Source organism: Bison bison, unplaced genomic scaffold (assembly GCF_000754665.1).
Source record: "Bison bison bison isolate TAMUID 2011002044 unplaced genomic scaffold, Bison_UMD1.0 scf7180017864048, whole genome shotgun sequence".
Lineage (NCBI taxonomy): Eukaryota > Metazoa > Chordata > Mammalia > Artiodactyla > Bovidae > Bison > Bison bison.
Genome location: NW_011494620.1, coordinates 298,922 through 322,484, shown reverse-complemented (window position 1 = coordinate 322,484; position 23,563 = coordinate 298,922). Strand labels below are relative to the sequence as shown.

The following is a 23,563-nucleotide window of genomic DNA, read 5'->3' as shown; positions in this document are numbered from 1 at the left end:
TCGTGTCTGACTCTCAGCGACCCCATGGACTGTAGCCCACCAGGCTCCTCCATCCATGGGATTTTCCAGGTAAGAATACTGGAGTGGGGTGCCATTGCCTTTTCCACACAGTAGCTCTGTGTATACAAACCTGTAGTTCATTTGCTATTGTATAGATTACAGAAACTATAAAGAAGAAACTTTCAGATACAGTATATTTGACATTTTATAATAGTGAGTTAGTTTAAGCTCCCTTTCTTTAGGGTATAGGAATTCAACATTCCTCTTGTCAACTCTCAGCCTTGCACATGAGGAGACATTTTCTGGGATTTCTAAGAAAGCAAAGTTTCTTTTGTCTTTCACAAGAGGAACTTGGTGAGATGCTTTCTTTGGATAGTTTGATATGAGTCTGGAACTGCCATGGTCATTTTGCTCCTAAAAGGGGATTTCTTGGAGCTACAGGAAGCTATCTAGTAGAGAGTGAATACAAAGCTCACAGAGGGGAAGGCAGAGCAGAATGGTGGAAAGAACTCGGTACTTGGTGGCATTATTTGCATCACTGGAAAAAGAAACCTGACTGAAAACTAAACCTTCCTCCTCTGAATTTTTTTTAAATTTAATTTAATTTTTTAACTTTACAATATTGTATTGGTTTTGCCATATATCCAAATGAATCCACCACAGGTATACATATGTTCTCCATCCTGAACCGTCCTCCCTCCTCCCTCCCCATACCATCCCTCTGGGTCGTCCCAGTGCACCAGCCCCAAGCATCTAGTATCGTGCATCGAACCTGGACTGGTGACTCGTTTCATATATGATATTATACATGTTTCAATGCCATTCTCCCAAATCCTCCCACCCTCTCCCTCTCCCACAGAGTCCAAAAGACTGTTTTTTAGTTGTGAGAACCAATAATGTTTATTTACTGTTCAAGACAACTGCTTAAGCTGGGCTGTCTGAAACCTTCATCAGAAGTCCTGACACAACTAGTATTTATGAAACCAATGCAATGCAGAGGTATAAAGAAAGAAAAGAAATAATCTGTGACTTTTTACAGGGACTGTACATTTCTTAATGTCTTAACTTTTATGCAGTAAAGAACTAAAAATTAGTTGAGGCTCTAAATGTTTACTAAAACAAATTCTAAAATTTATTTACTGATAGAAATTATGACTTGGGTCCTAAATTTTGTGTAGGAAAAACTTTTGTTATTGGAGAGCTTTTAGAATGTTTCTGGTTAATACTACTGTTCAAATATTCCAAATATCCCTTGAATTTCTGAAGATTAACAGACTTTTCATTAAAAATTTTATTTGTAGTACTGGTTATAACTACAAGAATTTCATGTGCTCCTCAATGGTAATCTCTTCACTGTAATATTGTTGCATCATTAGAAGTTTTTCTTTCCAGTTATATTATTATGCTTCAAATATCATTTTCCCATTAGGCATATAATATGATATATTTTCATACACTAAAATCTTATTAATGATTTTTATACAGGATGGTTTCTAGTTTGTAGCCCATTTGTAAGAAGTTCCTATTAAGAAATTCAATTAAGCATGGGAAACAATGTAAGAATAATTTACTAACAGATCAAGGTTTTAATTTGCTACCATTTTCTATCATGTTATTTTGACAGAATGTAAAGAACAAATTGCTAAAGAATAGAACATAGAATTGGAAGAAAAAGTGATCTACCCCTTAAGAACCATGGGTTCAAAAGTTCACAATATGAAGGACTCTATGTTTGCAAAAGTAGTCAGTGTTCATGTCGCCTAATTTGTTTAGGCTGTCTGTTTACCTCTTTTATTTATCTAGCACTAAATAAAATTACGAGAGCACATGTGGGTCACAAAAGGAAAAGTTCTGGCAAAAGGCATACAGGTTACATAGATCATCTTTAAAAACTTGAAGAATGTTTACATATTCTAATTACTTTAGAAATTGTGATTTCCTCATTTAACTTATCTTTTCTATAAGAATAAACTAAAAATCTATAATTAATAGTAAATATTTTACCATATGCCTTATCTCATCCATATTAATCAAGTTGAAGGCTATATTTTCTTTGGTTGGGATAATGTTTCAAGAACCTTTGAGTCCAAATGTCTTAGTGTACTTGAGCTTGCATTTTTCAGTCTGTTCCAGCCCACACTATACCTACTGCCATAATGCTGGATTCCCAGATTTCTGGTATCTGAGTCTTCCTCTCAGCTCTGGACTGGAGTCTCTCCAAGATGGCTAAGATACGTCTTTACTGACTCCTGTACACTCCTTCACCTAGGACAGGGCTTAACATACATACAGTAAATGTGTGGTGTGTATTGAATTAATGTGTGTGAATGTGTGTTGAATTAAAGAATGGACACGTAAATGGAGGAAAGAGAGGAACTTTGGTCTGTAAGCCTCCTTTCATCATAATATCCCAGTTGATTTCAAAGAAAAAGGGCTTTCTTCCCTTGCTAAAAATAATCTGAAATACCCATAGCAGTAGTTAACTCATGAGGTTATAACACTATGTAACATGCTACATGACTATCTGAATGATAAAATCATTTTCTGTAAAATTAAATAAGGATGAACTATATTATATAGGGAACTACATGAGAGGAATTCTCATGTAAGATGCTATATGAGAATCTACACTATACATTTCATTGTGTGTGTATAAATATATATATAAATACACACATGTACATGTATATACACATAGTGTCTAATACATAGTGACTTGAATTAATGTTAAGTAAAACACATGTTAATAAGATTTTGTTAAAGAACTAATTTAACAGTTTTCACCTCCACATTTATAAGTTAGTTTGGTCTTGTTTTACATCTAAAGATTATACCTCAATCTTAGAAATTCATGTCAGAAATGCATACTGTTCAAACATCCTAATTTCAATAAGGATGTAACAGTGTATATTTATCATCCTTATTTGAAACTTGAAAGATAATTCAAAGTATATATCAATGATTTACTACATTATATTTATACACAATGTATTAGCTAATGCTGATATGCCAGGTGCTCTCAGTATTTTTACACTTACCAATTCAACAACAACCCTATTATTACTGTCCTCATTATACAAGTGAGGAAACTGAGGAAAAGAGAAATGAAATAGTTGTCTAAAGCCTCAAAGCCAGTAAGTGGCAGAATTAGGATCTGCCAGGCAGTCTAGCTACAGAGTTCTTGTTCCTAACCTCTATTTACTGCTTCTCATGTACTTCCCTATATAATATAGTTCATTCTTATTTAATTTTACAGAAAATGATTTTATTATTCAGATAATCCATAATCAGATTTGCTTCTGAAGGGCAGGCCTTATGAATTCTGCCTGACTCTGAATACTTATTTGTACACAGTAAATGATTAAAGATTTTTGTTCAGTGTAATCACAATGGAAAAATTATTACTTTTGCAGCCATATTGAAATTCAATTGCTAGCACTTTTCTACCAGCTATGTGACTCTCAATAAGATGCTGGCTAACTGATCCCTTATGTCCCTGAAGTACCTATAACAGCACAGCTAAAATCAGCAATGAGCTAGCAAGTTTGATGGGAAGTCCCATAAAATATAAGAACTAGAGAGCGAAGGGCAGATAACATGGAAAAATTAGTACACAGGCTTCAGCCACAGGCTAAGAAACATTCCATATGTAATAACAGCTCATATTCATGAAGTGCTTCTATGATCCAAGAGCTATGTTACATTCTTTAAACGCACATGTCATTAGACCTTCACAACTGTATGAAGTAGGACTTATTCTCATATTACGAATGGGGATACTGAGGCAAAGAGAATGGCTTCAGCTCCCACAACTATAAGCAGTGACATAGAGAACTTCAACTTATGTGGATCTAATTTTCAAAGGCAAGAAAAAAAGGCAAGAGAAGGTGTGCTAAGTTAAAAACTGTCTGTGAGATTAAACTTAAATTGGTTATATCGCTCACTTTCCTGCCTTGCAGGGCTTATACTACACTTTTTCATGAGCTCTTTAACCTTCTCCCCGCCAAAACCAAAAGTATACACATATGCACATATGCCTTTCATGCTGTTGTGGAATACTAAACTAGACAACCAAGGAAGACAGAAAATCCAGAGTGGATGAGCTGAGGCTTAAAATGGCTAAACTATCTAAACTTTACGGCCTGGCTATGACTTTAGCTGAGGCTAGAGAGAAGCTTTTGGGGTTGAGTATCTAGTTCTTCACTGAATTTCAAAGAGTTTCATATCCCACATTAAGTTTTGTCTCAGCAAATGAGGTGAACGAACCAAAAATTGGCTTTTTATTCTTATCATTCATTATGTATTTTTTTCTTGCTATTTTTGGGACAAATCTTCTTTTATCTTAACAGATCCTTGATAAATTAGTGTGTCCTACTTTCTTTTTCCTTATAAAGCTTCTCTCCAATGTATGTATGTACTACGGTTAAGATAACATGTCTATCATCTAAGAAATATATCGCATAAATTATTGGTCATATTTTGTACTAATTTGAAGTTTCTGGCCTGAACCTTTAAAACCTAGAATATCAGAACAACCTGTCCTTACATATGCTATTCCTCAAATAGCCATTTCATTTTGTCTATACTAGTACTAATTTAACTTCTTATAGCTTAACTCCTATGTTAAGGGTTGATGAAATTTAGATGCTGAGTGCAAAAAGAGGAAACATTCAGCTTTACCTTTCTTACAACACTAATTGAACATACATACTCTGGTAGAAATGTTTTTAGAGTATAGCCTTACAAAGAAAATTGACTTCTATGTATTTAAAAGTTACCTTTGATAGATCCCTGAAGTTTCCCGGAAGAGTCAAATCCAGCTCTTCTGATTCATAGTTTGTTAATACCCATGGAAACACGGGGTATTGGTTCAGATCATTGTATGTCCGTCCTAGTAAAGAAAGAGAGACATGAAATCTGTATACACTAACTGCTTAGGAAAGTGTTGACCATCTTTATAATCAATGAGGCAACTATTGCATTGCAGAAGTAACTCTTTTGTTTATTGAACTATGTCTGTATTTAATCAAAAGCACTTACAACAACGTGTTTCAAGTGAATTCACTCAATAATAATATAGAAGTAAGTAATGAGAATTACTTTTTTGTAAGATAACTTGAAGTGATTGCTAGCTATCTGTCATAATCAATCTCTCTTCTTCCTGGCCTAGACCATGTTTCTTAGGCTCCCTTATGAGTAGCTATGGCTGTGGGGCTTAAGTTCTAGTCAACAGAATGTGAAGACAGTTGGTATCGGCACCTCCAGGCTTGGTTCACTGCAACTTGGCACTTGATGCTCCATGTTCCATCTCTTTCCAGCTGTATGTGATGAAGATGCTTCTGTCACGTTGGAAGCAGAGCCTTGTAGGCCAAGCTCCCTGAAAGTGATGGTGGGGGAGGTCACCAGCTGGCCTGCCCACTTGCAGATCATGTGATGGTATTCTATTATACCGAGTATATATCTAAAAATTCTATTGCCAGCACACTGAATACTACATTGTGCTTCTCTTGACAATCAAAGTAGAGAATTTTCAAGTTAATGGAAGTACACTGAAGTCAGTATGGAAAAGCAATGAGGCGAATGTCAAGCACGCTTTTTTTCACTCCCTTAAGCTCACAAATTTTCTTTTCCTATTATGTTGTTTCAGTTTAGCGGGGAGCTCCTGAATGCTAGCTGAATATTTTTTCCTGTTTGTTTGTTTTTTAGTTTTAGACATAATAATTTTTTGGGGGTAGGATACTGAAGCCTGTGGGGCTGTGGCAAACTTAGGGAGAGCACAGCACAGGCTCACCCTGATTAAACTGATATTGAAATTACAAATGATCAGATGAAATTAAGAGAAACATGATTAAAGAAACAGGGTCCAAAGACAACTTTTGTTGGACAAGATTGTTTCTTGTAAAAATATGATATGAGAACATAGGACTTTCTAGATTTCCATTCAAGCCCATAAAAAATAGCTATTTCCCTGATATTAGTGATATGGATTTCACCTTATACGCCTTGTTGCACACACCATATTAGTATAACAGTAGCACAGATATACATACATTTTCTTATCTATCTTCAAGAACTGACATTAAATGATACCTACTCTTGTAGCAATTGCTCATTGATTGTGAAATAGAAAAAAAAACCACATAATCTGAGGAAGAACTAAATCTGTTAACAATTATAAGCATGAAATCAAATTAATTAATTCACTGAGTAAACATTTTATTGGGTGATTGTTTTATCTGTTCTTATGTGAGCACTGAAGAATTGATGCTTTTGAACTGTGGTGTTGGAGAAGACTCTTGAGAGTCCCTTGGACTCCAAGGAGATCCAACCAGTCCATTCTGAAGATCAGCCCTGGGATTTCTTTGGAAGGACTGATGCTAAAGCTGAAACTCCAGTACTTTGGCCACCTCATGCGAAGAGCTGATTCATTGGAAAAGACCCTGATGCTGGGAGGGATTGGGGGCAGGAGGAGAAGGGGACGACAGACGATGAGATGGCTGGATGGCATCACTGATTCGATGGACGTGAGTCTCAGTGAACTCCGGGAGTTGGTGATGGACAGGGAGGCCTGGCGTGCTGCGATTCATAGGGTCGCAAAGAGTCGGACACAACTGATCTGATCTGATGCGAATCTCTGCATTTTACAACAAAAATACCTATTGTTTTAAATGCATAAATTAATGTAGGTGCTTATCATATATGAAGGCAATTGAAAGGAAGCAGAATGTCACTCCCACTTTACATTTCCTGAAATGAGGTGAGAGTAACAGGATTTCCTCTTTGTTCTCTGCCATAGCACTGTCACAGATGTGTTACAGCTAATATTTGCCTGCTTCTCCACTAGTCCTGTAAACTCCAAAATGTAGGGTCTGAGCTTTAAAAATAAAAAGCAAAACTCTTTGTGTTGAATATTCTGTTTGTCTGATGGATAGCTGTTGAAAGAATGAATACATACGTGATAAAAATGGGATAAATTGAGCCAGATTTTAAAATATGAACAAACATAAGCCAAATAAAGAATGGAAACTGCAGGACAGTCCTGTTGGAGGATGAGGACTGTGTAAAGGCACAGAAGTACACAAGAGAGAGAATGGCCTCGTGAGCATGCATGTTAAACCACCAGAAGGGCATATTGGCAGCCAATGAATGTGCTTACTTTACATTTGCAAATAGTGATGAGAGTAAACAAGAATTTGGAACCTTTTAATTAAAGTTTTTCTTTAGCAGAATATGGAGACATTCTTCTAAAGCAGTCACTGTAAGATACACAATGTGAAATTCTAAGATTTAATATTATTACTGAGAGTTCATGTTCCTATTAATCTAGGACCCCTGATGACTCTCAGGTGTGTTTTCTACGCTTGTACATACACAGGGAATCTAGCCTGGCTGGGCAGAGCTATCTCTAGGGTTCTAAGTAGTTCCCTGCCATATTTAGAGCTCTGCCATTCTTTCAGCTACCATTCTCCTTAAAAATCTATAGATTTTAATGAAAGTGAGGTCTTCCAATGTAAGTGTATTTTCCAAGATTAATTTGATGTTATTTATGTAACATATTACTTATATAAATAAATGAACAGCTGAAAATTATATATATATTTTAAAAATTTCTGATGACATTTCATAACAAGGAAAAACTGTCAAAATAAAATAAATAAAATGCCAATTTACATTAACTCAGTACTTAAATGTATTGTTTAAGCACAAACAGCATAAAAATAGAGACCATACTTGAAGACACTGGCTTTTTCTAGAAATGATTTTCTAATAAAAGACATAATGCTATTTTTAGGAAAAAAATTTTAAAAAGAAAGTATACTCTTTACCACACACATACAAATTGATGGCTGCCAACAATCACAGCTCACCATACTTAACCTGTCCTGCATTTTTTGTAATTCACTTTTAATAATCTTTGGAAGATTCTTTAAAAATAAATGCTTAGAAAACTTTGGTAAGTTTTAAATTACTAAAGCCATTTAAAATCTAATAAATACAATAAACAATACAAATAGCTGTTCTGACAGTTACATTAAAATCTTTTTATATAAAAATCTCCACATAAAGGCTTTGCAACATGGACAGCAAATATATATTCTTGATTTTAATTAAAAACTCATGATGTATTTAAAACCCTTATGGATGAAGTTGCTACTCTGGTATTTTCCATTTATAAGTTTTAGCCACAAATTAGCTATTTTATTAAACACCTTTGTGAAATGAAAAAACAACAACTGCTGTTTACAAAATTAACCAAAAAAGTGAAATATTTTCAAAGTAATACCTGTTAGGTTCTGGTAAATATAGGTATTTATGAATTTTTTTGGATAATTGAAATTTAGTAAATAACCTTGTGCTGTAATTGGTAGGGTTCCTTTCTTTTCCCAGTAGTAATAAGTGAAGAGCTTTTTTTTTTTTTTTTTACTAACTATGCTTATAAAGACTTATCTTGGAAGACGAATATTAAATATCATAAGCTTATAATACTAATCTACTCAAACAATAAAAGTGAACACAGTAAATGAGATCTCAAAAACATTAGATATGTTTCTTCATTTAAAAAAAAAAAACTTTTAATTAAACCATCCAATTTAATGTTTTTATATGGCACTTTAGTTTTGAAGGTAAAGTGATCTAGAGACAGCTGACAAAGAAATTATAACTGCAATTCCTTGGTGAAAATGTTAATGACAGCAAAATATTGTTTAATTAGATGATTGTAGCATCTGGATTAACACTCTTTAAGAGCGATGTTCCTGTGCTTGTCTGCTTCTTCACACTTTACAGACATTTTGTCATCTCTAGGTCATTAGGAAAGAATTTTTAATGATTTTTCTAGAAGCAAGCAGTTCAAGTTACATCTAATTAGATGACAATAATAAGCCCAACACATGCAGTAGCTAAATATATACATAATTAACCAGGGAGGGCTTGTACATCACAGAGGAAAAAAGTGGAAAATGCTAAACAGGAGAAAAAGGTTGGGGTTGAGGAAGTTGTGCTGAATTCATTAGCTGATCATATAAAAAACAACTCAGAAAGCTTTTTAAGAAACCTTCCAAACCTAACTGGATCACTTACATGAAGCTATGTTAGCAGTTACTCTATTTTTTTTTTAATGCCAGATTTTAACACTTTGTTCACAGTCTTATCTGATAAAGTACAAAATGAGGCATAGGCTGTATCTTTTGAAGCATAATAAACAGAAATTAGGTCAACTCTGGAAGTTAGAGGTTGAGCTCACATTTTTAGTCAAACTCCAAGCATCATTGAAAATCTTTCAAAACTTAATGTTCTTTCAGTTCAGTTCAGTTCAGTTGCTCAGTCGTATTCGACTCATTGTGACCCCACGAACCGCAGTACACCAGGCCTCCCTGTCCATCACCAGCTCCTGGAGTCCACCCAAACCCATGTCCATCGAGTCGGCGATGCCATCCAACCATCTCATCCTCTGTTGTCCCCTTCTCCTCCTGTCCTCAATCTTTCCCAGCATCAGGGTTTTTTCAAATGAGTCAGCTCTTTGCATCATGTGGGCCAAAGGATTGGAGTTTCAGCTTCAACATCAGTCCTTCCAATGAACACCCAGGACTGATCTCCTTTAGGATAGACTGGTTGGATCTCCTTGCAGTCCAAGGGACTCTCAAGAATCTTCCCCAACACCACAGTTCAAAAGCATCAATTCTTCAGTGATCAGCTTTCTTTATAGTCCAACTCTCACATCCATATATGAGCACTGGAAAAACTATAGCCTTGACTAGACGGACCTTTGTTGGCAAAGTAATGTCTCTGCTTTTTAATACGGTGTCTAGGTTGGTCATAACTTTCCTTCCAAGGAGTAAGTGTCTTTTAATTTCATGGCTGCAATCACCATCTGCAGTGATTTTGGAGCCCAGAAAAATAAAGTCTGATACTGTTTCCACCGTTTCCCCATCTATTTGCCATGAAGTGATGGGACTGGATGCCATGATCTTTCTTTTCTGAATGTTGAGCTTTAAGCCAACTTTTTCACTCTGCTCTTTCACTTTCATCACGAGGCTCTTTAGTTCTTCTTCACTTTCTGCCATAAGGGTGGTGTCATCTGCATATCTAAGGTTATTGACATTTATCCCAGCAATCTTGATTCCAGCTTGTGCTTCCTCCAGCCCAGCATTTCTCATGATGTACTCGGCATAGAAGTTAAATAAGCAGGGTGACAATATACAGCCTTGACATACTCCTTTTCCTATTTGGAACCAGTCTGTTGTTCCATGTCCAGTTCTAACTGTTGCTTCTAACTGTTGCTTCCTGACCTGCATACAGGTTTCTCAAGAGGCAGGTCAGGTGGTCTGGTATTCCCATCTCTTTCAGAATTTTCCACAGTTTATTGTGATCCACACGGTCAAAGGCTTTGGCATAGTCAATAAAGCAGAAAGAGATGTTTTTCTGGAACTCTCTTCTTTTTCCATGATCCAGCGGATGTTGGCAATTTGATCTCTGGTTCCTCTGCCTTTTCTAAAACCAGCTTGAACTGGAAGTTCTCGGTTCACATATTGCTGAAGCCTGGCTTGGAGAATTTTGAGCATTACTTTACTAGCGTGTGAGATGAGTCCAACTGTGTGGTAGTTTGAACATTCTTTGGCATTGCCTTTCTTTGGGACTGGAATGAAAACTGACCTTTTCCAGTCCTGTGGCCACTGCTGAGTTGTCCAAATTTGCCGGCATATTGAGTGCAGCACTTTCACAGCATCATCTTTCAGGATTTGAAATAGCTCAACTGGTATTCCATCACCTCCATGAGCTTTGTTCTTTAAAAATTAATTTCTTTAAATTTCTTTAAAAATTAAAAAAAACCTGTTGTTTTAAAATAGTTAAATAAATTTTACAACAGTTCTATGTGAGACTTTCATGTAGTTTTAAAGATTATGCTTTCAAATACTATTTAATGAGATGGGAAAAGTAGAATGTAAACCTTTAGGTGTAGCAGAATCCTAAAGATTACCACACACAGAAAAATCACCAAAATCTTAAATATGATATTTATGGCTAAACTTAGGACTGATGAAATTTTTAAATTATAATTTTGTATATTTCCATTTTTCTATAGTATATTTGTTAAATTTATAAACATAACAAAATAAAGGCCATGAAAGCATTTATGGGCTTTTAGGTGACTTTTCAAAACAGTATGTTTTCTGAATATTTGATAAGCTTCTTTTACTATGTGAAGTATTTTTACAAAATGCACATATATAAACTATTTATATGCAATTGTATATATATATACACATATGTCACATGAGGGTCTAAAAATCTACATACTGTATTAATACTAGGACACTGCTGCTGTCTGTTTTAGTCTTATTTTTAAAAGAATCTATAACGGAGAAAAGACAAATTGTCCAAGTATGAGAGACCTCAAGAAACGGACAGCAAGAAATGAGTCATAAAATGTAATTCACATTTCATGTTAAAGTTATGGAGAAAAACAGTAAATCTGAGATTGCAAGAGAATTACTAGAATATTTTTTACAGAACATGTGGATTTATTAAGTCACATTGCCCTATATTTTAAAAAACTTGAAGCCAGAAAGGGTTGTTTCATCTTCTCAATCGGTTTCTATTCTGTAACTCTTTTGTTTAATCCAGGAAATTTAAAGAATCCCTTATCCAGCGATTCTAGTGCATTCACATAATAGATTATAAAATCATGCCAACACAGAGTATGAATATTAAATTAGCTCAATTTGATGAGAGTTTATAGAGCAAAACTTTGACTTCATAATCTTATTGGAAAGAAGTGATACAGACATAAAATGTTAAGGGCACATTACCTTAAGTGCCAACATGCGTAGCATAGACAGTGCCACAGAAGGTGTGAATGCTATAGGAGATTAAGGCAATTATTGTAAAGTATTTCTTTTAAGAATATAGGTGTAACATGGTGGTTCTCCAAATGTGGACACTGGAGCAGTGGCATCGGGATCACCTGGGGACTTATTAGAAATAGAAACTTTTAAGCCCCACCCTAAACCTACTGAATCAGAACCTGTGTTTCAGCAAGCCCTCCAGATGATTCTGAGAACCACTCCATCCTGGATGTGGGGTTGGTGACTGTGTGGCTCGCGTCGTGGCTGGCGGCATTCTCCGGGAGTTGTAATCATCAGAAGAAACCCCTCTCATCTAAGGTTCTAAGTCTTTCCTAGGAGTCTCCATCCACTGACTGCTAACTGTAGGAAACAAAGGCCTGGCCACCTTGCCTCAGGGCAAGACATCTCTGAAAGGTATCCCAGCTCCCGGTTTCCTGTGGGACCTGGTGAGGCCTTTCCTGCAGTTACTCTGGGGCTCAAGTTCTCCTGCTCTGTCCTACTTTCTTCACTCCCCTACAGACACTGATCCCAAGGACACTCTCCAATAAACTACCTGCAAGCACATTTCTGTCTCAGAGTTTGTTTCTCTGGATCTGAGACCCAAATGAACATGTACCAGGATCTACATTAGAGATAATAATTCAAGGCCCAGATCTAGTGCTAGCATATCCCTATGGACAAAAGTCATGATGGTAAATAAACATCAGAAGTTCTTTTGGTGAAATACAAATTAAAAATGATTGTCTAAGAATCATTAATTTTTTTTCAGTCTTAAAAGCAGCTATGGATGAAGGCTGATGAGGTAAAAATTGAACAGCACCATTAATATCCTGAGACAGTGTGGTACAGAAGTTGAGTGATGCTCTACAGCTAAACCACCGACATTAGAATCTCGACTTCACTTATTAGTTCTGTGATGTGGGCAAGTTATTTACTTCTCTGTACCTCATCTCCTCAGTGGTGAAATGGGGTTAAGGACCAGGGCTATTGTTAGGATTAAATGAGTAAACACACCTAAAACACTTAGGACCACTTAGTGGAAACACTAAAGAAAACACTTAATGGAAAACACTTAGAAGGAAACCCTCAGTGTGTGCAACATTATAAATGTCTCAATAAACATTAACTTTTACCATTTTTTCTGAATGCTGCTATTAATATTAAAGAAGTGTTTAAAAAAGAAATAATAAGACTAAACAAAGAAATAATAAAAATATTTTTCCTAAATCTTGATATTAAGAGTAATTAAAGAAATGTTTAAAGAAGACTATGATCAAATATAAGCCAACCATTTGTTGCCTTTGGGTTACCCAGCAAATTAAATATAATGTGTCAATAAGAACACTGATAAATCTAAAGTTTCAATCAATTGACTTAAGTATTTACTGAACAATAACTATATCCCTAAAACTGTGCAATGAAACAACATGATAATTCAGTAGAACTGTGTTAGTCAAAGTGGTCCTGGTACAGTTTAACATCTTTATAGTTCCCTTTATTCTAGGATCCTTTAGAGTCCTGCCTTTAAAGAACTTTGAAAAGTGTTCCATTAAGAAGAGATGAATGGATATATATGATATTCTCCACAATTCAGGAAAATAGGCAATTCTAGCTGCTTCCTAATCAAGTACTCAATAGTGGCTTTGGTGAAGTTTCTTTATAAAAGCATCACCCAACTCTTTAATGCTGGGTCAGTTCAGTTCAGTCGCATCCAACTCTTTGTGACCCCACGGACTGCAGCATGCCAGGCTTCCCTGTCAATCACCAAATCCTGCAGCTTGCTCAAACTTATGTCCATTGAATCGGTGATGCCATCCAACCATCTCATCCTCTGTCATCCCCTTCTCTTGCCTTCAATCTTTCCTAGCATCAGGGCCTTTTCCAAGAAGTCAGTTCTTCGCATCAGGTGGCCAAAGTATTGGAGTTTCAGCTTCAGCATCAGTCCTTTCAATGAATATTCAGGACTGATTTCCTTTAGGATTTGATCCTTTAGGTTTGATCTCCTTGCAGTCCAAAGGACTATTGAGAGTCTTCTCCAACACCACAGTTCAAAAGCATCAGTTCTTCAGCTTAACTAATGCTGGTGCTCAATATAAACTGGCTCCTCTACTTAGAACTTCAAGACTATAGCAAAGGAAGAATTTGCAGGAATACATGCAGGGTGAGTACCTCTGTATGTATTTTATAACTTTTACAGGTTGTCATTCTACTCTTATATGAAGGTTCATTTTATCCACATAATCATCTACGTATGACAAAATCCTTAGAATACATTTAAAGCCCATCTTTTTCTATGAGGCTTCCCTTGATTAGACTAGGTCATACTAATCTCTCACTTCTCTAAATTTTTATTACAGTTAACAACACTTGACTGCATGCTTTCTTGTATGTTCTACATGTGTTCATACGTAAATCTTGTTTTGATAATTAGATCTTAAATGGTTAGACCAATCATGGTTAAACTTTAAGCATAAGAACCACCTAGAAGGCTCCCTGCAATGCAGAGGGCTGGGCCTCACTTCAAGTTTCTGACTCGGTTGGTTTGAGAAGGGATCTGAAAAATTGTGTCTCTAAGTCCCCAGGTGATACAAATACTGCTGGGTGGGGGACCTACTTTGTAAACCACTAAACTAGAGTATATTACAGTGACTTCTACCTTCTGTATAATGACACTGTGCATTAAATTATTTACTTTTTTTCCCTGCCATACTTGTTACTACAGCTGTAATCCAATTTTTGAGCCCACATTTTCTTTTTTCTTGGAATGACTTCTGCTTTACTTTCTAGTGAATGCTTATTCCTCTTTCAATTTTCAACTTAAATGTTGCCTATGAGAGAAGCCTATGAAAAGACTACAAGAAACTTTTCCTGCAAGTATATTGCCTTCTGGATTTAAGACTTCAAATGAAAGTGAAAGTTGCATCCGACTTTGCAACCAGAATACTGGAGTGGGTAGCCATTCCCTTCTCCAGGGTATCTTCCCAATCCAGGGATTGAACCCAGGTCCCCCACAATGCAGGCGGATTCTTTACCAGTTGAGCCATGAGGGAAGCCTGACAATGCTGGAGTGGACAGCCTATCCCTTATCCAGCAGATCTTCCTGACCCAGGAATCAAACCGGGGTCTCCTGCATTGCAGGTGGATTCTTTACCAGCTGAGCTACCAGGGAAGCCCAATAACTTTGTATATTTTCTCATTATAATAATTATGACTTTTTGCTGGAATTGCTGGTATACATATCTGTTTTCCTGAGTATACCATGACCCCTTCAAAGGCAGAAACCATGCAGTGCTCTCCTCTGAAGTGTTAGTGCCAAACACAGTACATGCCACATAGTAGAAGTGTTCAGAATGATGAACAAGTCGATTTCATATCTAGAGTTCTAAAGGCTCTCCCAATAGCTCTTCCTAACTTTAAGGAATCTGATTTCTGATTCATGTGAAATACAGCTATCAGTTTAATTTTCCTAAAATTTCATATTGCATTGCCTTCTACTACAAAACTATACTGACTCCTAGATTCAGACTGTTTATAGTCTGGCTGTTAATCAACAGCTCCAGTAGTAGCCAAGCTGTGATACTCACGTCTACTGAACACAGAACACATATTCAACTGGCAGAAATTTGTAAAGCTCTGTTCTTTTTTTTTTTTCCTCCCCAAACACATTCTTAAAATTCATCTGGTTTGCTTAGCTCTTACACCATTCACTATTTATAGCACTTATTCAACACTTAACCATCAGCTGTCTTAAAATGCTCCCTTATGTATATTTCATTCACCCGAGTAGTGGCAACGCTCTGATTCCTAAACGTAAATGTGAAGTTGCTCAGTCGTGTCCAACTTGTCATGACCCCATAGACTGTAGCCCATCAGGGTCCTCTGCCCTGGGGATCCTCCAGGCAAAAATACTGGAGTGGGTAGCCATTTCCTTCTCCAGGGATCTTCCCAACCCAGGGATCGAACCCAGGTCTCCCATATTGCAGGGAGACTCTTCACCTGCTTTATACTTCTTTTTACTCTATTGTCTACAATAGACAGACTTTCATATTTACTTATAATCATATTAAGGAAAATACTCAATACATTCTTTTAAAAGACGCCTGTGGTGTATACATTTTTTATGTCACCAAATAAAACAGACCACAATTATTCAAAAGAAGTTAGGAAGACACTCAAATTCCCCTTACTATCTGTGTGTCCTGGCTCAGAAACCCAAAGATTGTCCCAACCAGAAAGAAAAGCTCTGTCTATACTGCTCAGGGTGGGCTTGCCTGGTGGCTCAGACAATGAAGAGTCTGCCTGCAGTTCAGGAGGCCTGAGTTTGATCCTTGGGTTGGGAAGATTCCTTGGAGAAGGGAACGGCAACCCACCCCAGTATTCTTGTCTGGGAAATTCCACAGACAGAGGTGCCTGGCGGTCTAGAGTCCATGGGGTCACAAAGAGTTGGAGACCACTGAGTGACTAATACTTTCACTTCATACTGGTCAGGGAAGCTTTTAGACCAGATCATGATGTTATCTCTATCAAGTCTGCAATTTTGCTAGAGTTAGACAGAGCAACTGCCAGAAAGCAACAGGCATGAAGCAGGTAGTGGTGACAGCTGGAACTGTGGACCACACTTTGGGAAATGTAGCTGACATAAGTAAGAGGCAGTGAGAAGGGACGGAGACTAGACGTGTCCTTTAACACAGCCAACTAGGTAACACTCCATCCAGGACAGGCAGAGAGAATTCCATTTTAGAACAGCAAAACCTTTTAGGAAAAATGCCAGCTCCACTGGAAACTGAACTAGGAGTGAGGCATACCACCACGTCTTTCAGTTTTAATTCCAAAAGCTCCAAAAAGGTACCAGAATCTAGGGGGAAAAGTCATACGCTTATCCATGACATATGATAGACCATGAGTCTTGACAGATCTTTGAAGGATAGATAATAGAGAAACCTAACACAGGGAATATGGAAGAATACCACAGAAGGAAATAAAAGAGAACTTTATCCTGAAAAATCAGGTAAAGATCCATGTGAAAAGTGAAAGTTGCTGAGTTGTGTCCAACTCTGTGACACCATGGACTGTAGCCCAACAGGGTCCTCTGTCCATGGAATTCTCCTGGCAAGAGTACTGGAGTGGATTGCCATTTCCTTCTCTAGGGGATCTTTCTGACTCAGGGATCAAACCTGGGTTTCCTGCATTGCAGGAGGATTCTTTTGAGCTACCAGGGAAGCCCCAAAGATCCATGTAGTTGAAAACAATATACTGTATTAATGAGAAGATTTTAATAAAAAGTCAAAACCCATCTTAATATGCAAAAATATATGGACTCCAAAAACAAGTGTTTCATAATAATATGGATTCTGGTAGTAAATTATATTGAAAAAGATAAGCAATGAAGAAGAAGTACATTGAGTGAAAGTTCTTATTTTGCATAGGACTGATTTAAAATGTTGATTCATTTTTTAGTTCAAAGGCAACAGAAATATATTTCAGAAACATTTTTTAAAAAATGTAAACATATCAGTATCAATTCTCTAGGAGAAGCAGTAACAAAAAGCTTATGTTATAAATCTCTAAAAAAAGTAGGCAGAAATTTATTTAAATGGCCAAAGAAAAACAAAACAGTGGGGAAAGCAAGAAAATATTACAAGCAATAGTATAGGACAAGATGATATAAGACTAAACATATCAGTTTTAAAACATATGCAAAGAAATATCAAACATGGCTACTAAAAGATTTAAAGTCCAAGATAAAGTTAAAACTTGAAATTTCACCTATGGTCTAAGACAGAAGTTGGCAGATTTGATATTCTATCCTTTTTTACTTTGGCAATGATACTTATGTTACATCATGCTGCTTATCTAAATATACTAATGAAATTAGGTTTTTTACATTTTAGATGTTTAAGTTCATTCTACTCTCTATATGTATATAATATGTATTAATTAAATAGCATAACATAGTTCCTTTATTTTTGAGTAAGTAAATAGGTTTTTTAAAAGATATATACATTGTATAGACTATGATGTGAATATATATAAATATGTCATGAAGATATGTCTATATAATGGTGATGTATGTATAAAGTATACAATAAAAATTAATATATGTAATAAAACAGTTCTTTGGTTGTACCTCTAGCATCCTATTTAACAAAGGCATTAATACTATAATATGTAGTAAATGATTAAAATGCAAGACCATTTTAAACAACTATTTATCCCTTTATGTCAACAAATTGAGTTATTTTGTCTATTTAATACATATCTATATCATCCATATTTAATATCAACCTATAGCACTCATATTCATACACATATAATAGATTATAAAAGAGCTATACTACACAGTTATCCTTTTAAGCAGTGATTCAGAGAACAGGGCTCTAAATCCACAGTTCTGAGCATTCATTCACAAAAAAAGAATAATCATACACATATGCTGCTGCTGCTAAGTCGCTTCAGTCGTGTCCGACTCTGTGCGACCCAATAGACGGCAGCCCACCAGGCTCCCCCGTCCCTGGGATTCTCCAGGCAAGAACACTGGAGTGGGTTGCCATTTCCTTCTCCAATGCATGAAAGTGTAAAGTGAAAGTGAAGTCGCAGAGTCTTGTCTGACTCTTAGCGAGCCCACGGACTGCAGCCTACCAGGCTCCTCCATCCATGGGATTTTCCAGGCAACTGCATAGTTATTTAAATTTATCTTATTGTAAAAAAAAAAGTTTTTGTAGAGCCTGATTTACAGAAGCAAACTCTTTGTAATTCAACGTGAATAAGGGCTTTGGAGCCTAACTTAAGAAAAAAAGAAACAGGTACTTAAATCTCATAGACATACTCAGCCACTGATGACCACTGATTTAGCAGAAAAATAAAACCACTACCCTCTGTTAATTTACAAGCATGGTATTGTTAAAGTTGATGGCAGTTACTCGTCATTCAGAAATGCAATCTGATTTTATATTTTCATTTGAAGATTTTTAAGGAAAAAAACATGTTGTAACCCAATCACGCCACAATCCAGGTGACATCTGTACTAGGCAGAATCCTGTTGTTATTCTCCTGTCTAGCTGCTACTGATGAGAATGACAAAGTAGTGAAATTACATTTTCCCATTATTATTTCCAGACACTCTCTGGCAATGGTTTGTTGACTCTAATGAACCTTCAGACAAAGCTGTCAGCAAAGGAAATGGCTGAAGGAGAGTAAGGAAAAGCCCCTTCAACAATAAAATGCAACTAAACCTTAGTGCTAGCTGGTATAGTTTCTGATAGCAATCTAACGTGAGTGCTTCAATATTTATTCTGATGCTGTTTTTGAATCCCAAGGAGAACAATGTATTCCATCAAGTCACATTATCGAGGATTTTGATGAACATAAACATATTATGAGATTAAAGAATGAGATGTCTTACCTGCTATAGTATTAAGAAACATCAAATATTCGAAGTTTGAAATTTCCCTTCTTTGCCAGCGCTGAGTCATGTTGGAAGATTTATAAAGCTGTCGAGGAGTGGCCAGTGATATCCTCCTAGCAATTAAGCAAATTATAACAATTTCTTTAAACTCATAACCTTTATAAGTCAAATAATAACTAATATATGGATTTGATATAATTTGATATATGGTGTATCCTTCTTAGATAAATTACAAAAAACATTTTAGTTATAGAACTAGCAATATTTAAAAAAATCTATTACAGAGAAGATACACATATTTATTTAGAATAAATCAATATGAAAGCACGATTTGTATAACATTGCTCCAAGTGGATATTTTACAAGTCAACAAGAACAAAAAAGGCGAAACTGTACTCAAAATAAGTCAAAGTAGCTTTTAAACAACACAGCAAACTTACCCCATGCTAAGATGCTAGGTAGATGGTCAGGTAGCAGCTTATAAGCATTTGACTCAAACCTTATATAATAATGACCCCACTGAACTTTTTAAGCCTGTCTCCCCACAGAGTGTGCACATGAGCACAGCCTCTAACCACATGACACATAATCCTCTAGAAGGTCAAAAGCAAACAACTGAGAACTTTGAAAATAAAGGAATATCTTTGAAAATATAGGAATAGAAGAAGGAACATAGGAATATCTTAAGAGAGTAAGTCAGGAGAATTTGTGTAAATTATGAACCTTTGAAGGGATGTGTTTCTCTAAAAGCTGACTGATTTTGTGAAAGCATGATAAGGCTGAGTTTCTAAAACAATCACCACTTAACAAAGAAGTTCGCAAACATTTCGAATTTATGCCACCTTTAGTGTCTCAGGAATTTTTTCCTGGTGCCCCTAGCCCAAGAGAAACATCTAACAGTTCTCCTTATTGAGTAGTTAGGTCTAAATAACTTAACACTTGAGCCATAACAACTTAGCAGCTGTTTGAGAATACAATATTCAAAAACTGAAAGAAAAATAGTATTTTATTTCCTTCTTAAATAACCACAATTACTTACTAAAGGGGTGCAGTGCACACCTGTTGGGCACTGTACAGCTTCTTAAACCTGGGAATCATACCTGACACTACCATTTTCATTTTCTGTCCCACATGAATTTTCATGGAGTGCCTGTTCTTTTTTTAAACCATAGCAACCCCTGAAAATTAGTTTCACAAAGCTAAGATGTCATCAAAAAGAATACAAGAATGCAGTGCCATCAAATGTTGAAGATTAAAACTAAGTTGAGCTGAGTTCGTGCAGCATTTGATAGATGCTGCTGTATTTCCTTTGGAGAAGGCAATGGCACCCCACTCCAGCACTCTTGCCTGGAAAATCCCATCAATGGAGGAGCCTGGTAGGCTGCAGTCCATGGGGTCGCTGAGTCGGACAAGACTCAGCGACTTCACTTTCACTTTTCACTTTCATGCATTGGAGAAGGAAATGGCAACCCACTCCAGTGTTCTTGCCTGGAGAATCCCAGGGACGGGGGAGCCTGGTGGGCTGCCGTCTATGGGGTCGCAGCAGCAGCAGCAGCAGCTGCATTTCCCTAAAAAAACGTAAAACGCCCTGCAGTAGGCCTGAGATTTCACTGTGATATCTGAGGGCTCCACGGTGGGAGCTGCGGACCTAAGACTATTTTTATCTCCCATGTTTTATTATCATGTTTACATTCACATGAGATCTTAATAACCATGGCAAGAGCTAAGACATATTTTGCTCTTTAGTTGCTAAGTCATGTCCAGCTTTTTGTGACCCCATGGACTGTAGTCAGCCAAGTTCTGTTCATGGGATTTCCCAGGCAAGAATACTGGAGTGTGTTTCCATTTCCTTCTCCAGGGGATCTTCCCAACCCAAGGACTGAAGCTGTGTCTCCTGCACTGGCAGGTGGATTTCTTACCACTGAGCCACCAGAGAAACCCAAGATATAAGGGTTGAAGAAAAGGAAGGACGAAGGAAGAATGGGAATAAACTCGGTGTGTCAAATTAAAATTTGAATTAAGAATTTAAAAAATAATTATGTCTAACTCAATGCTTAAAATGTTAACTTAATATTTTGTAGCAGCCTGGTCACATATTAACATTTTTGGAGCTTTCCTAGTTATATATACTTGAGATAATAGATCCTAAGGATTCCATAAGAACTATATAATCCTAATTGCAATGGTCAGGGGAATATATATTTCATACTTAAATACTATATCTTAGTACACTTTTCAATTAACTGGCAATATGATTTTCACAGGGCTACTAAAAGGGCTTCCAGATTTTAAGCCATTCCAGCACCACTATTCAAAAATTTTCCAGGCCAGATACTCTCACTTACACAATTATTTATGCTATAAATTTTAGCCTTGATCCTGCATTTGTCATAGCAACATGCTAAAATATTTTCTGAATTATCAATTAATAAACTATATTGACCCAATTTTTATTTGCCACTATTATAATTATGTGCTTAGTCCAACTTTAACTGTATTACTATTGTAATCATATTCTTGCTAATCTGACTAAAACTATTACCAGCAGTATGCTTAGTCTGCTAAAAGCAAAGTATAGAATAAAGTTGTAAATTTATTTGTTGACATTTTAAACCTAGAAAATTTAAGAAGAAAACTGCTGATACGGAAATAATCCTGAGCACCAAAAACACTCAAAAACCAAGACCTAACAAATTGTGATAAGGATAAATAATGGGACTCATGGGAGAAGGTTATCATGTCATTCTTAGAGTATGAAGTTGTGAAGAAAAATACAGGCATACGAAATGAATTTAGAAAATCAGATTACTATTAGCAAGTTCATGGGAAGGACTAGTTTTTCCTGTTTACTGCTCTCTCTTTTCTACTATAAACTCGCTGAGAGCAGGAACTATGTTATACATACTGTTATGTCCTTAGCATTTAACAATACTTGAACTAGAGTGGGGTCTAAACCAAATGACTTGAGTTATTGGATTTCTATCCCTCAAAAAAATAATGGATAAAGACAGATGAAATTCAAAAAATAAATAAATAAATTCAATCATAAGAAGAAGCAAAATGGTAAATAGTAAATCAATAGGGCTATTAAAAATATCCTAAAAACATTTAGACATTTGAATGAGTATAGTTGGTACATATTTGGGCTACACAAAAATGCTTTTACAACTGGGGAATAAGAAGTAGATAAAATTGCCTTCTGGAAAAAAATACTAAGTACTATAACAAATGGTAACCATTTAAAATCATTAACTCTATATATGCAACAAGGTATATTCTTAGTAAGTAAAGAATCTAACTATACTCAAAATTTATTGATTATAATGACCGTCTGAATAGAAAATAGCAATACATTAACCAAACAATGGCAATCAGTATGGAGTCTAGAAAACGGACAAATTCTTTGTCAGTATTTTTCTATCATTATGCATGGGGTAAGGGTATTGCTCTTTTGACTAATGTGGACCACTTTGATAGATGACACCAAATAGAAATTAAGAGAGTAGGCTATGATCTTGGGCAAGTTAAGTAACTTATCTAAACCAAAAACTTCCTATCTGTAATATGGGATAAGAACTCCATTAAGGAACTTCCTTGTCCATCTGGTGGTTAAGGCTCCATGCTGCTGCTTCAAGGGGCAACCATTTGGTCACTGGTGGAGGAACTTAATATCCCTCATGCCACATGTACGGCAAAAAAGAAAGAAAGAAAGAAAGAAATTAAAAAAAGAAATCCATTAAGAATCCACATGGTTTTAAGAATTAAGGGCTGAGTGCCCCTCTGCCACGTGAGGACACATGGACAGGATGACCATCTATGAACCTGGAGTTGGGCCATCAGCAGACACCAAATCTGCTAGTGATCCTGGACTTTCTATCCTCCAGAACTGCCAGAAATAAGTGTTTGCTGTTTATAAGCTAAAAACTAATGCCTATAAACTTGAACACAAAGTATAGTCCCTGGGACTTGGAAAGTGCTCAGCAAATGAGACATGCATGTAAACTAAAAGGGTGTTCATTAGGCTCTGCTCAGTTCAGTGCAGTCACATCCGACTCTTTGCGACCCCATGGACTGCAGCACGCCAGGCTTCCCTGTCCATCACCAGCTCCCGGAGCTTGCTCAAACTCATGTCCATCAAGTCGGTGATGCCATCCAACCATCTCATCCTCTGTTATCCCCTTCTCCTGCCTTCAACCATTCCCAGAATCATGGTCTTTTCTGCTAGCTTTATGGAAAAATTCCTTTTGTTCTAAATCTTTGCAATGTGATCTCTTTGGTGGGCTTGCCCGAGAAGTGGCATAAGTGATACATG

The 23,563-nt window shown here is 36.4% G+C and overlaps 1 protein-coding gene across 1 annotated transcript in view; it reads right to left on the bottom strand.

Moving 5' to 3' along the window:
• Nucleotides 1–23,563, bottom strand: part of LOC104985510 (neurobeachin-like) — a gene marked incomplete at its 5' end in the record, with an annotated part of 408,530 nt that overhangs the window by 101,477 nt on the left and 283,490 nt on the right. The window contains 2 exons of the mRNA XM_010835724.1: nucleotides 4,779–4,891; nucleotides 19,249–19,364. Of these exons, the coding sequence (XP_010834026.1) occupies nucleotides 4,779–4,891; nucleotides 19,249–19,364 (229 nt within the window). The remainder of the gene's footprint in view (nucleotides 1–4,778; nucleotides 4,892–19,248; nucleotides 19,365–23,563) is intronic.